This window comes from Scomber japonicus, chromosome 6, assembly GCF_027409825.1.
Source record: "Scomber japonicus isolate fScoJap1 chromosome 6, fScoJap1.pri, whole genome shotgun sequence".
Classification (NCBI taxonomy): Eukaryota; Metazoa; Chordata; class Actinopteri; order Scombriformes; family Scombridae; genus Scomber; species Scomber japonicus.
In genome coordinates, this window is record NC_070583.1 from 30,671,362 (window position 1) to 30,686,721 (window position 15,360).

Below are 15,360 nucleotides of genomic sequence, written 5' to 3' on the forward strand. Positions count from 1 at the left end.
ACAAGCCAGAAAATATTGATTCAACAGGATATTCAGCTACAAATGGCAGAAAAATAGTACATTTCCTGAATTACACACATTTCAGTATTGATATCCTTCTTTAATGACGTAAACATATTTGAAGATTTAAGCTTGTGTATATTTAACCTTACTTAACCCTCCTGTTGTCCTGGAAGGAAGGAAGGAAGGAAGGAAGGAGGGAGGAAAGAAGGAAGGGAGGGAGGGATTGAGGAAAGAAGGAAGCGAGAAAGAAGGAAGGACAGAGGAAAGAAGGAATGAAGGAAGGTAGGAGGGAGGGAGAAAAGAAGGAAGGAAGGTAGGAGGGAGGGAGAAAGGAAAGGTGGGGGGAAGGAAGGAAGGAAGGTAGGAGGGAGGAAGGGAGAAAGGAAAAGAGGAAGGAAGGAAGGAAGGAAAAGAGGGACAACATGAGGGTTAATTCTGAGAATGTCATAATACAAAATGCCAGTGAGTGAAATTATTATCTCAGTGTAAACGTAAAAGCAGAAAGAAAAAGAACACCAATAATTTTCTAATATATGATTTTAAGTTTTATTTACTTGTCTTTGATGTTTTCTACTTGAGCCTTTTTTCTGTCTGTGAATCAATAATGCTGAATAAATATGAGCTAATACAGTCTAAACCTTTTTTTCTCTCAATGTGAAAAATATAAATCAACAAGAATTCAAATGAAAACAATTATAATGAACGCTACCTCTAGTTAGAACTTAATTAGTATCATTAAACTAGAGTCTATATTTAGAAGGAATAAAAACATTATACGTGACAGATTGTCGAGATAAATAGTCCAAAACCAACAGAATATAAGACGGACTGTTTTTAACATCCTCAGCCTGTAACGTCTCGTTTCTTGGAGAAGCCTCGGTTGTGATGAATAGCGTGAAGAAGCCTCTCATGCATCGTTCTCTCCACTGGGTAGCTCTTGTAGATGGGCAGTAATAAAAGGCAATGGCAGGTGAGGGATTCTGGGAAATGGATTTCAGTCGATTCGGGCAACGCGGCGACTCTCATCTTGATGCTCTCCATCCCGAGGAAAGGGACACGTTCAGAACCTGTGAGGAACACTGAGGAAGGAAAGGAGGAAGGAAGAGATCGTGTTTAATGATGTGATGGAAGTGATAGATGGAAGCAACTTTAATTAACCCTCCTTTTGTCTTCAGGTCAAGGAAGGACAGAAGGCAGGAAGGACAGAAGGAAGGAAGGAAGGCAGGAAGGAAGGAAGGAAGGAAGGAAGAAAGGAAAGGAGTAAGGAGGAAAAGAGGAAGGAAGTAAGGAGAGAAGAAAGGGAGGAAGGAAAGAAGGAAGGAAGAAAGAAAGTAAGAAAGGAAGGAAGGAAGGAAGGCAAGGAGTAATGAGGGAGGGAGGAAAGGAGGAAGGAAGGAAGGAAATGAGTAAGGAGGAAAAGAGGGAGGAAGTAAGGAGAGAAGGAAGGAATGAAGGAAGGAAAGGAGTAAGGATGAAAAGAGGAAGGAAGTAAAGAGAGAAGGAAGTAAGTAAGGAAGGAAGAAAGGAAGAAAGGAAGGAACAGTCAAAAGAGATGGGGTCAATTTGACCCGGGAGGACGACAGGAGGGTTAATTAAAAGGTAAAGTTTATTTTTTCTCTCCTGATATAAAAATACTTACGAAGGAATTTCTTCTTTTCGTCTGGTGTCAGTTTGTCGAACACCTCCCAGAAGGTCAGGATGTTGGAGTGTGCAGCGTGGTACTCTCCTTCGTAAACTGTGTTCTGATTGGAAAAATAAAAAGACAGAAATGTAAACAGAAATCTAACGAGGTTTCTTAATTACAGCTTCACGCTCGTTGTGGTTTTCCTAGTATATAATTTATAATCGCTGCAGAACAATTTCCAAAGCACACAAGTTTTAAATTTGATTTTCAGTTCATATTTACACAATATAATAATCACTTTAACTTTTTATGAGCATTAACTCATCCCTCCTTTCCTTACTCCCTTCCTTCATTCCTCCCTCCCTACTCCCTTCCTTCCTTCCTTCCTTCCTCCCTCCCTCCTTACTCCCTTCCTTCCTTCCTTCCTCCCTCCTTACTCCCTTCCTCCCTTCCTTCTCTCCTTACTTCCATCCTCTTTTCCTACCTCCCTCCCTACTCCTTTCCTTCCGTCCTTCCTTACCCCTTTCCTTCCACCCTTCCTTCTCTCCTAAATTCCTTCCTTTTCATCCTTACTCCTTTCCTTCTCTCCTTCCTTCCTTCCTCCCTCCCTCCTTACTCCTTTCCTTCTCTCCTTCCTTCCTTCCTCTTTTCCTCCTTATTCATTTCCTTCCTTCCTTCCTTCCTTCTCTCCTTACTTCCTTCTTCTTTTCCTCCTTACTCATTTCTTTCTTTCCTTGATTCCTTCCTTCCTTCTGTCCTTCCTAGTCCTGAGGATATATTAAATCTCCATGTAAAGGCAGAGTTCAGTATCTTATAGATTTGTGTGGAAATCTACTTAATTGCAGACTTTACTCTTTTATCCTCAGTAAATTCTTCACTCTCTTCAACGTTCAGAAGTCAAAACCTCTTTCACTTTTCAACTGACCTGTTTGAACACTTCCCAGTCGTAGTTTTCTTGTCCCACCATCACTGCTTGCAGCTCCTCTGGCTGGAAGAAATCCACCACGTCCATGTCGCACACCTTGAAGAACCCTCTCTTGAACTCTTCAAACACTCGCTCCACCGATTTGTTGAAGGCATAGTTGACAAAGGACGCTACAAACTCTTTCCTAGTAAAAAGAAAGATTTGTATATCAGACAAGCTGCTTCATTTGCATCATGAAATCTAAGAGTAACTCCAAGGTGTGGAGGAGTATCTGCATGTATCCTTTCTTTCCTTCTTTCCTTCCTTCCTTCCTTCCTTCCTCCTTTCCTTCCACCCTTCCTTCTCTCCTAAATTCCTTCCTCTTTTCGTCCTTACTCCTTTCCTTCCTTCCTTCCTTCCTCCTTTCCTCCCTCCCTCCTTATTCCTTTCCTTCCTTCCTTCTCTCCTTACTTCCTTCCTCTTTTCCTTCCTCCCTCCCTCCCTCCCTCCTTTCCTTCCTTCCTTCTCTCCTAAATGCCTTCCTCTTTTCGTCCTTACTCCTTTCCTTCCTTCCTTCTCTCCTTCCTTCCTTCCTCTTTTCCTCTTTACTCATTTCCTCCCTTCCTTCCACCCTTCCTTCCTTCTTTCCTCCTTTCCTTCCTCCCTCCTTTCCTTCCTTCCTTCCTTCCTTCTGTCCTTCCTTGACCTGAGGACAACAGGAGGGTTAAAAGGTAACATGCAGTCTCCTCCCCAGAGTGATGTAATGTTACAGATTTGAAATGGTTGCTAAGCATGCACCCACAGCTAGATGGCAGCAGCAGCAGGATTTAGCCTACATGAGGAGTGGTAATGTTGCATTTGCCACACAGACAGATAAGTGTTGTGCAGATTGTTACATACTGTATAGTTTCTCTTCATGAACATACTTGTTTGAATCTGTGACCAGTTTTCCAGGTTCTTTTGGATCAAGCTCGACTTCTTCACCGGCCCAATGCACCTGTAAAGAATAATAACTATATTGAGACTGGAATACAGCAGTAACACACATATGCATTAGAGATGAAATAACACTGGGAGTGATCTCATCTGTAATTATTGAGACATTAGTTAACCTACAGCGAAAGGAGCCTCCATCTCGGCAAGCTTATCCGGAGTGTAGTCCTCTAATATGCACCGCATACTCCTGAAGACAAACAATTGAAAACAGACTACATCAGACCTCAGGAAATAGGTTCAGGTTTGTTTTTGTTGTGGATTATTAAAATACCTTTAATAGATATTCAGGTAAAAACCTCTCTACATGGTGAGAAATAGGCTTTGTTTCAAGGAGCTAAAGATGTTGTGTATCACTCCACATGCCACATTTGAAGTATTTTTATATAACATTTGGTGACATAAGAATAGCTGTAGATTTAAACATCAAGCAAATCAATCATTTCCTTATTTTCTTTAGAAAGAGGCTAAACTATGTCTATGTTTAGCTTCTATTTCCATGTTTGTAATACAAGTAATTTCTATTTCTTCTTTCTTTCTCTCTTTTTACAGACAATTAACCTTCATGTCGTCCTCCCGGGTCCCGTTTGTTTTGACTGTTCCTTCTTTCCTTCCTTCCTTCCTTCCTTCCTTCCTTCCTTCCTTCCTTCCTTCCTTCCTTCCTTCCTTCCTTCCTTCCTTCCTTCCTCCCTCCCTTTCTCCCTTCGTTCCTTCTCTCGCCTTTCCTTCCTTCTTTCTCCCTTCTCCCTTCCTTCCTCCCTTCCTTCCTTGACTCGAGGACAACAGGAGGGTTAATCATTATTTCCACTACTACTACTACTACTTGAGGCATGAGATATAATATTTGGTGACACAAGAATAGCTCAAGATTTAGACATCATCAACCAAATCAATCATTTCCTTATTTTCTTTAAAAAGAGGCTAAAATATTTCTATGTTTGCAATACAAGTCATTTCTATTTCTTCTTTCATTCTGTCTTTTCACAGTATTGTATGCAGTGATTCCTTCTTACATAGCCACAGTACATGCAAATACAAGCTGTAAACCAGGTCTGTGGTGCATTTTGAGCCCATCTTACTCTCCAACTACAGGATCAAACTCCTTCAGGTCATCCAGTGAAGGTTTGCCGCTGCACAGCTTCTTGAAGAGAACCAGCGGGAAGCCCAGGTGGATGATGTTGTGGTTGTAGAGAGCCAGGCCACACAGGACTCCAAACAGGAAATAACGCTTCACCTCAACTTTTGGCTTGGGAACAAATGAATAATAATGGTTCAGTATCAATTAATAACTGTTTATGTTTATTTGTAGGATGATGAAATATGTATGTTTTGGATCAGGGTTAATGTGTGTTATGTCTGATTACAGCCTGCAGTTTTACAGTAATAAGCATGCATTTACATTATATTTATTTATGTTAAACTCATTTGTAGCTGTAGCTAATTCAATAGTGTCAGGCTGCATATGGAAGTACTCCAACGGGGAAACAATGGCAGAAACAGGTTTATTCTCTTTAACCCTCCTGTTGTCCTCGAGTCAAGGAAGGAAGGGAGGAAAGAAAAGAAGGAAGGGAGGAAGGAAAGGAAGGAAAGGAGGGAGGAAGGAAATGAGGGAAAGAGAAAGGAAGGAAGGAAGGAAGGAAAGGAGGGAGGAAAGAAAAGAAGGAAGGGAGGAAGGAAAGGAAGGAAAGGAAGGAAAGGAGGGAAAAGAGGGAGGAAGGGAGGAAGAAGGAAGGAAAGAGAGAGGAAGGAAAGAAAGAAAGAAGGACGGAGGGAGGAAGGGAGGAAGGAAAGAAGGAACAGTCAAAACAGACGGGGTCAATTTGACCCGGGAGGACGACACAAAGGTTAATTAGCGAGTCTTACCCTGGCAGGGAACCAGGCCACAGTCTTGCTCTCGTTGTACATGAACATGTCCGACTTGGACAGCTTCTTAAACAGGTAGAGGAAGAAATCCTTTTTGTTGACATTCGACACCTTCCTGTCATCCGTATATATGACCTAGGATAAATAGAAACATATTATTTTAATGCCTTGCTGAAGCATCTGTGAATTAGAATCCACTCAGATTGTAAATTACCTTTACAACGATGTAATGTTCAGAAGTCATTTTGTCATGATAAATAAACATCAGCTAAATGCAAATATGTCAATACATTTCTTCTCACCCATCAACTAAAAGTCCATCTTAGCTTTTCCACTATAAAGACATTATGTGGCTGAAAAAACATCATAAACTTCTTTACATAAACTGGATGTGACACTACATTTCTGTCTGGAATAGCTCACGATAAAATTTCACATCATTTTAGCTGTTTTATTACAGTAAAACAAACATTTTTATAATTGTTACTTGTATGTTTCCTTGCAGTTTTTGATGCATATTCCTCCTGCCAAGTTACCTCCAATTGTACCTTAAATTTTTTACTTTATTTGGCGATTTGGCTTGATGACTTCACAGGAAGAAAGTGATTTAAGGGAGGGAGCGAGGAAAGGAGGAAGGAAAGGAGGAACGGTGGAAGGAAAGGAGGAAAAGAGAAAGGAAGTAAGGAGAGACGGAAGGAAGGAAGGAAGGACGGAAGGAAAGGAGTAAGGAGGAAAATAGGAAGGAAGTAAGGAGAGAAGGAAGGAAGGAAGGAAATGAGTAAGGAGGGAGGGAGGGAGGAAAGGAAGAAGGAAGGAAGGAAGGAAGGAAGGAAGGAAGGAACATCTTAACATCATACTCACTGAAAGCTCCCTTCTGAAGGCGCAATGATCTGCTGAACTGAGCTGTCTGAAGGTGTCTTCCAGCAGGTGAGCTCGTCTCAGAGTCAGCTGGAAGACAGCGGGTGGAGCAGAGGGTGGAGGTTTGGCCAAAAATTTGTCAGGATTCACAAAAGCCTGGTCATGAATGAACTCGAAAAGCTCCGTTTTCTGTAATGACAAAAAAAGCATATTTTAATATAATTACACAGTGAAATTAGGACGTGGAATCATGTTTATGAATGATTTACTTCTCAGTGCTTACTACCTTCATTATGTCAGCAAAGATGTTAAAGACCGACACCTTGCAAACCAGATTGAACAGGAACGGGTAGCGACAGAAGATGGCAGGTGTGTTGTCGTCGTCCTTCAAAGAAGATATAGATAGTTTAACCTTGTGTCGTCCTCCTGGGTCAAATTGACCCGTCTGTTTTGACTATTCCTTCTTTCCTTCCTTTCTTCCTTCCTTCCTTCATTTCTTTCCTTCGTCCCTCCCTCCTTCTCTCTTTCTTTCCTCCCCCACCTTCTTCCCTTCCATCTTTCTTCTGTCCTTCTTTACTCCCTTCCTTTCTCCCTCCCTCCTACTTTCCTTTCTTTCCTCCCTCCCTCCTCCCTTCCTTCCTTTTCCTTCCCTTCCTCCCTTCTTTCTTTCCTTTCTTCCTTTCTTTCCTCCCTCCCTCCTACCTCCCTTCCTTCCTCCTTTCTTGCCTTCCTTCCTTTCTTCCTTGCCTCCTTCCTTCATCCCTCCCTTTCTGCCTTCTTCCTTCCTCCTTTCCTTCTTTGACTCGAGGACAACAGGAGGGTTAAGAAATAATGTGAGCAAGAAAAAGAAAAGTAAAAGTGTCTCTTGTACTGCATGTTTTCACCTCCATTTTAGAAAACCCGATCCAAAGACCTACGTCCTCCACTGGCACATTTCCACCGATCTCCTCTACGTAAAAGGTGCTCAGTGGGACTTTGTAGGACTTTCCAGCTTTGTTTGCCTGTGAAAAAAGTACATGCATTACAGTACATAGATATAATGTTTTTCATTCAGTAAGAAACACATTTATTACATTACATTCAGGGTTCATTCATTGGTGTCTCCAAAAAAACAACTGAGCCAATCAGAGTTTTGCAGGTGGGTTTAACAATGAAACCGCCATCCTCTTGTTAAGAGACAGAAAATAAAGGAATTTGAAATCTGACTTTGATTTTATTTGACCGATATAACAAACCTGCTCCTAGCAACCAGTAATGGACTTTCCCGGTCGAGCAAAACATTGGCATCACTGATTATTAATTGGTTAGGGTAAAGTTAATACCCCATCAAGCCAGACCATCAATGGACAATGATCAGACAACATGCAACTTCATCACCTTGTGCTCGGGTAACTTATGATAGTTAGTCATGGTAAACGGTAAATGGACTGTACGTATACAGCACCTTTCTAGTCTTTCAAAGCGCTTTACATTACATGTCATTCACCCATTCACACACATTCATACACTGATGAGCATGGGCTACCACACAGGGTACCAACCTGCTCATCAGGGGGAATTTAACAATTCATTCTCATTCATACACCGTTGGCAACGGAAGCAATTCGGGGTTAAGTGTCTTGCCCAAGGACACATCAACATGTGGACTGGAGGAGCCGGGAATCGAACCGCCAATCATCCAATTGGAGGACGACCGCTCTACCTCCTGAGCCACATCAACATTTATAGGCTAAACAATGAGCCAACTGAATAAAATAGATGGATGTATTTTCAGTTTTCATGTGACATAACTCAACATATATCCTCTAGAAAATACCTACATTTCTTTTTTAAAAGGAAGAACATTTCTGAACAATTCAATATAATCCACTCACTCAAAAGCCTGTATTCTGGGCCTGTATTAGGGATGAAATTCTGTGTTTAGGAATCAAAGAGTGTTTTTTCATTAACATTTCAACATTTTATAGGGCTTGAAATAAAAAAAAACACATAGTACTTACTTTGTAGAGTTTTTTGAGGGCTTCCAGCAGGAATTTGACTCCTGGGTTGTGAGTCGCCAAGAGGCCATTTCTCAGCATAAAGCCGAGGGCGTTTTTGAACACTAAGATGTGCTTCATCAGTATGGAGGGTGTCAGGGAAGACCAAAAGCTCCCTGCACAAAAAAAAATTACAACATACAGTATAATCACACATCAGGAACACAACTTATTAAAGAGCAAAGTAGAGTTAGATTCATATAGTTTGATATCGTAAATGCAGTTTTTGTTTGGATAGGTTGTTTCTCAAACAGGAAATACAAGTTTTAAATGAAAGTGAAAGCTTGGAAGAGAATAATAACTGCATATAAATATACTGAAAGATTATTTTCTATATAACATGTCTAAATTTGTGATGTTTTTCAATCCTGTACAGCAGAGGTGTCAAACTCATTTTCATTCAAGGGCCACATACAGACCAATTTGATCTCATGTGGGCGGATCATTAAAAAGATGGAGGGAAAGAAGGAAAGAAGGAAGGAAATAAGAAGGGAAGGAAGGAAAGACAGGAAAAAGGAAGGAGGAAGAAAGGTAGGAAAGAGAGATAGTGAAGGACGGACAGACAGACGAAAGGAAGGAAGGAAAGATGGATGGACAGACAGAAGGAAGGAAGAAAGAAAAGAAGGAAGGAACGAACGAAGAAAGGAAAAAAGGAAGGTAGGAAGGAAGGACAGAAGGAAGAAAGGAAGGAACCAATGAAGAAAGGAAAAAAGGAAGGTAGGAAGGAAGGACAGATGGAAGGAAGGACAGAAGGAAGAAAGGAAGGAACGAATGAAGAAAGGAAAAAAGGAAGGTAGGGAGGAAGGACAGATGGAAGGAAGGAAATGAACACAGGATGGCAAGTGGGCCGGATCACACCCCTCGGCGGGCCGTATCTGACCCACGGGCCGCACGTTAGACTCCTCTGCTGTACAGTGAACTCAAGAATTTCCCCAAACCAGTAGTAGTAAAAACAGAGTTAAAAGAAATAAAGAGTCGTTGTTTACTTAATAGTTTCTGAGTGTTCTCGCCCATTTTGTCTATGAGGATAGCCAAAGGCAACACCCCCGTCATGGCGTTAGAGTCCTCTTGAAGAAGGGGGCACGTCAGCAGAATCAGGATGATCTCTGGAGACTTTAGCTGATCCATCGAAGCAAGGAGCAAGTCCATGAGGAGGGTAAGGTTCACCTGCATGGAAAACACATTCATGAGATAACACAGCAATGTTTACAAGTCACTTAATGAAAAATCTGAACGATGTGTGGAAATCATTAAATGGATGTTTCTTAACTGATTTTTTGATCCATGGTATTGCCAGGAGCTGGTCGAAAGCTTGGCTCGCAGCTTCAAGGTCCACAGTTAAGGCACCTGCTTCTGATGAGAGCCCACTGACAACACAAATAAAGCAGAGCATTCAAACAAAGATGTAAACTACTAAATCATCATAAAAAAGAAAAAAAAGGGACTCACTCTGCTTTTGTGAAACTTGCAACAAGACTTGAACTTGTGAGAAACATTGAGGCGATTTCTCTGTTGGATAAAGAGAGACATGCATTGAGGGAGCCGATTAAACCCTGCAGATATATTGAGTGATATTTATTATATGCATATGTACAATAACAAACAGTGATGACCTCTTTGCCTCTGTGTTGCCTTCTCTCATTGACAGCCATTTTTTCAGCTTCGTCTCATCAAGCCGCCCAGTTAGCTGATGTCGCTCCAAGCTCTTAAGGGACATAAATTAGACTTAAATTCAACTTTTTAGGTATGGGGACAATCCAGTTTAGGTATTAGTATTTTTCTACGGAAATTAGTAAAAACATAAAAACATGGTTTAACATATTACCTGAGTAGCTGAGGGGTAAGCGAAATTCGTATTCCACCCAGCAGCTATTTTCAAGCCTGTTCAATGGAAAAACAAACAAATAGATGTGTCATTTAAAATGTGTCTACCTGTCTTTTACTGTTTAACATTAACCAATATGTGACAGAAACATTTAAAAAAAGAATGAAAAGGAGTTGTCAAATTCAATATACTTAAATATAGGGATGCTCGATATTGACTTTTCTGCCGATATCCGATATTCCGATATTCCCCAACTCTTAATTTCCGATACTGATATCACCTGATTCCGATACAGGCTTTTTACATCAAAGCTGTTAGATAACAACATAACATATCTCCTATTGTAGAATTAACACATTATGCCTAATTTTATTGTGATGTCCCACTGGATGCATACATAAATGCAACATGGCTTTCCAAAAATAAGAGAACAACTTCAACTTAAGTTATGGAAAAAAGATGAACTTGTTATGAACTTAGCCACGGTTAGCGACCAACGAGTCTAGCATGTTATTGTTGTTATACGTCATCAAGCGCGCGCTGGTAAACGTCACATGCTGCGTTCATGTACACTCGGAAATAAATGCTGAAGCCTACTGAAATTACTACAATTTTTAAGTAAATATCAGCCGATAACATCGGACATCGCTACTTAAATATAAATTAAAGTCACCATCTAAGAATTATAAAAACAACACTGAAAACAGATCCACCCCAACCTGCCTCATTAAAATCAGCATCACATTGCCCAATCATTCATAAATACATACCTGAGGGTACGGCTGCTGCACTGTCGGTGATCCATGGAAGTTGTACAAGAGTGGGAGTCAGACTGTTCTCTGAAAGTCCAGTACCAATTTGACCTTTAACCCCACTGCCAAAAGCCCACAGCTGGCCTGAGGAGCCTAAAACCAGAGTGTGACGCCTGTAGAAAAAAGAGCCAATTTACTAGTTTCTCAATCTAGAGCTTCTTAAAGTTATTGTAAACTTCATCTTATGATTGAGTCACTTCACAAATGGCCAAATTAAGTAAACATTATCAGTTTAGGTGTTTATATATATTTACCTGCCACATGCAACCTGTGAGGCGGGTCCATCCAAACCATCAACTAGTCTGGGTCTCACTTCATTAACAGAAGAGTTGTGACCAAGCTGACCGTGGGTTCCCTCTCCAAAAGTGAAAACCTTGCCCTCCTAAGAATCAGAGCATCACACAATAACATGAACTAAAGAGACACAGCTGCAGGTTGTAGCACCGTAGATTCGTTTGTTTGAAAGTTTGTACCTTTGTTAACACGGCAGAGTGAGCCTCTCCACAACTTATGAAGGAGACACCCAGGGGTCTGAGAGCAGGTACCATGCACACGCCGAATCTACCTGTTAAAGATGATAAGAAATGAAAAAACAAGGAACAGCATGTTGAGTTTAAAACAATAATGAGTTTTTTTAATATTTTAGATACCTTTTGTCACCTTAAAATGTTCTACATTGTACATTGTGTGATGTTCCATTTTTAATATTAATTATATTTCTAATTATTAATTTAACTTTTTTTTGACACGTGTTAATATTGCAGTAGTCATGATTTATTTTTTTGCCTGTGAGAATCAAAACCAGAATCAGAATAATGTTTATTGTGTGCATGCTCAGTATACGTGGGAGACAAATACCGCTCTCTATCTACCTATCAATCTATCTATCTATCTATCTACCTATCTATCTATCTATCTATCTATCTATCTAACATGTACAACAAGCAAAACACTACTAAGAAGACAGGCCTGAAATTGTGAATGAGTATGTAATTACCCTTCTCATCAATCCTGTTGAGCCCCAGTTGGCCCTCTTTATTGGCCCCGCAGCAGTACACCAGGCCTGAGAGTGTGAGGAACAGTGTGTGGTTCGCTCCAGCTGATATCTGCGTTACTGGTACGCCGCTCAGAGCGCACACCAGGACAGGTGTGTACTGCAGTGACACCTTCTTCCCCAGACCCAGCTGTCCGTGACTGTTTAAACCCCACGAGAAGACGTCTCCTCCTAGACAGTGGGAAACATTCACATTAGCATATAAAGGCATTGTCCTTAGCAAACACATTTATGATCATAATATAAATCTAATCAGACCATATGCTCTGTTAGTCATCCACAAGTGAACCTGTGGTGCATTTTATAACCTTGAGATTATGCTCTCAAAAATGTGTGAGTAAAACTTGATCATAGGTGCAACGTGCAAAGTATTGGGGTATTAAATAAGCTGCTCTGAGTCACCACACCACTACCATTAAACCATCAAACTGTGAAACTGTACTGACAGATCTTATCTCTGCGTTCAGGATCTTACCTCTAGTCAAAGCCAAGGAGTGGGAGTTTCCACATGCAACCTGAATCACTGGTACTGGCAAAGGCAAAGGCACCTGACTGTATGTTAAGAAAAGACAACATGTGATACGATAAGATAACAGAAATGCAAATAAAATAGACTAAGAAGTCAAATTAATGTAATTCAGTCAATATACATTATATTACATTACAATACTTTGGCTATTTATAATACATGAGATGATAAAAGGTTAAGCAATTTAAAACATATGTGATGAGATATAAGATATGTTTAACCCTCCTGTTGTCCTGGAAGGAAGGAAGGGAGGGAGGAAGAAGGAAGGAAGGAAGGGAGGAAAGGAGAGAGGGAGGAAGGAAGGAAGGAAGGTAGGAGGGAGGGAGGGAGGGAGGGAGGGAGAAAGGAAGATCGGAGGAAAGAAGGAAGGTAGGAAGGGAGGAAGGAAAGGAGGGAGGAAGGATGGACAGAAGGAAGGAAGAACGGAAGGAAGGACATGGGGAGGAAGGAAGGGAGGAAGGAAAGGAAGAAGGAACAGTCAAAACAGACACGGTCAATTTGACCCAGGAGGACGACACAAAGGTTAAGCCATTCAAATGTTTCTCTGTGTTGCGTTCATGGACCTCTATAAAATTAGATCTTGCCTTGGTCTGTGACTGTAGCACATTTCATTCGGTGACATCCCTAGTTGGCCATTTTCTTCCTGTCCCCAGGAGTACATGCATCCTGATGCACATACAGCCAGAGAGTGATCCTGACCACAAGCCACCATCACCACCTCACCCAGTCCCTGCACAACACCTTACACAGGATCACACACAAACACATGAACGTCAATCGGGAAATAATGGGTTAAAAAATACACATCAAGATATAATACGTAACATGAAATGCAATATTGTACTGTACAATAACTGGATAAAGATGTGTCATAATGAATAGCATACAGACATAAGCCTTAACCTGACAGAAAATGTGTTTATTATGATGGAAAGCAACTAAGTAGCTTCACTTATGCTATCTAATACTGCACTTAAGTACAATTTTGAGGTACTGAATATTTTTATGTTATGCTACATTATACTATAATATACTTAGTTCATTCCACAGCTGTATTTATTAGTTACTTTGCATGTTACTACATTTAATATATGTTTATTATCAAACACCAGTACATAAAGAAGGTAAATGACCTCCAGCTACAGCACTAATCTGCTTTTAATTGTATCAATAATCAAAATCCAGTAGTTCACTACAGGATCTATATAATAATAAAAAGACAAAGGCTACACAGTTCAGCACAAAGAGTACTTCACGTACATTTTACTGACGATATTTGAGCAAAATATCTGAATTTCTATGCTGACTTTATTCTGCAGTTGCAACTCCACAGTATTAATCCAGATGACATGAATAACAAACTCCTGAATGCCAAACGTTCCCACTTGCACATGAACTCAACGCACTTTTAAATGCAGTCTCTGGTTAACTTTCATAACCCGGACTGACGAGAGAGAAACGAAACCGAAACAAGCCTCAGTTAATTAATCTGCGTAATAAATATATACGTGTGTGTGTGTGTGTGTGTGTGTGTGTGTGTGGTAATGATTAAACACTTTGTATGGATGCTGTACTTTCGGGTGAGGTTCACAGCTAAAAGAGAAGTCACAGCCTAAAGTGAAACTATAGATATATTGATAAAAAAGGAACCAAAGAAAGTTACATAATGCAGTATTGTAGTTTGTGAGTCACGAGTGAAAGAAATAAAGCAAATGTATAAATGGTAGGCTACTTTTATTGTTTTTAATTTGTCTCCAATTCAACTTAAAAAAACCCAAAAAAACATAATTACCATTATATTCGCGGATATTTCTTGTTATGTGGACTTTGGAGCTGCCTTTTCTTTTTTTAAATTTATTTAAGAAACGCATCATCATTACCTACCTGGTGTCCTTTCATCTTTATCACTCTGTCGTCCAAGTTGTCCCTGTGAGTTGTGCCCACAGGATAAAACTTCTCCATCCCTGGTGAGGAATAAAGTGTGTCTCTCCCCGCAGCAGACCCCTGTGATGACAGATCGGACTGACCAGGACACGGGACTGAGAGCAGACTGTGGTCCAAACTGTCCACTGGAGCTGTCCCCCCAGCAGTACACCTGCGCCATGGCTACACCTGTACTGAGCTGCAGAGTGCGCGGCTTATTTACCTCAACTGGTGCTGCCTTCAAGCGCAGTTGGAGATGCGAGTGTTATCGTCAGAAAAATGTATGATGAACTATTCATTCTGCGCCTGCTGCGTGTGGAAGCAGTTTTAAATAAGTAACACAGTATCTGATTGTGTTACAGGGTACAATTTGTGCTTTTCTGTACTTCCGAGTAAAAGAAAGATATGTGCAACTAGTTGGAAATGCCTGGAGTTTTCAAATTTACGAGCTTCACAAAGGCAGCATGACAATAATACACATTATAAACAAAAGGAGATGATAGCTTTCATTTCATTGTATTAAGCATTTATTTTTTAAATATTTATTTCTTCATTCTCATGATCAGAAAAAGGCCATTTTCATTTTTTATTTTTAAGTACAGGCACAATGTTTTTGCAAGGGTAACATAATTAACCAATTCTTACTAATACAAAATATAAAAAAGTGAAATTGCCTAATTTATACAAAATGAACGAATACAGTACTTAAAACAAATAATTTTATTTCAAATAAATGTGAAAAGATTATTGCTGTGTCAAGAATATCATACATAAGGATCACATACTGGTTTTGCTTTCCCAGAAATGAAACTCAGATAAATCCTGTGCTTGTGTCTCTATAAAGATGACTCATCGTTATCATTACCAACTGGCACTTAAGGAAATGATACTGCAGTTTATGGACAAATGTGTTCACTGGTTAACAGTCAATTAATG

General features: G+C 40.2%; 1 protein-coding gene across 1 annotated transcript; it reads right to left on the reverse strand.

The window, feature by feature from the left end:
• Positions 1 to 790: 790 nt before the first annotated feature.
• LOC128359952 (probable E3 ubiquitin-protein ligase HERC6) lies at positions 791 to 14,605 on the reverse strand. Its single transcript, XM_053320263.1, has 23 exons — positions 14,386 to 14,605; positions 13,086 to 13,242; positions 12,448 to 12,524; positions 11,916 to 12,143; positions 11,392 to 11,483; positions 11,173 to 11,300; positions 10,877 to 11,031; positions 10,107 to 10,162; positions 9,895 to 9,986; positions 9,731 to 9,790; positions 9,552 to 9,648; positions 9,268 to 9,448; positions 8,246 to 8,397; positions 7,130 to 7,246; positions 6,532 to 6,630; positions 6,249 to 6,434; positions 5,388 to 5,522; positions 4,604 to 4,770; positions 3,648 to 3,714; positions 3,458 to 3,528; positions 2,553 to 2,736; positions 1,643 to 1,745; positions 791 to 1,082 (listed from the first exon to the last, which is right to left on the reverse strand). The coding sequence occupies exons 1-23, from the start codon at positions 14,603 to 14,605 to the stop codon at positions 847 to 849; spliced, it is 3,060 nt and encodes a 1,019-aa protein (XP_053176238.1). The 3' UTR covers positions 791 to 846.
• Between the last annotated feature and the right edge of the window lie 755 nt (positions 14,606 to 15,360).

Coding starts and splice junctions, on each gene's coding strand:
- LOC128359952 (XM_053320263.1), bottom strand. CDS start 14,605: ATGGCGCAGGTGTACTGCTGGGGGGACAGCTCCAGTGGACAGTTTGGA. Junction 13,243..14,385: donor TAAAGATGAAAGGACACCAG/GTAGGTAATGAT, acceptor ATCCTGTGTAAG/GTGTTGTGCAGGGACTGGGT. Junction 2,737..3,457: donor CTGGTCACAGATTCAAACAA/GTATGTTCATGA, acceptor TCTTTTTACTAG/GAAAGAGTTTGTAGCGTCCT.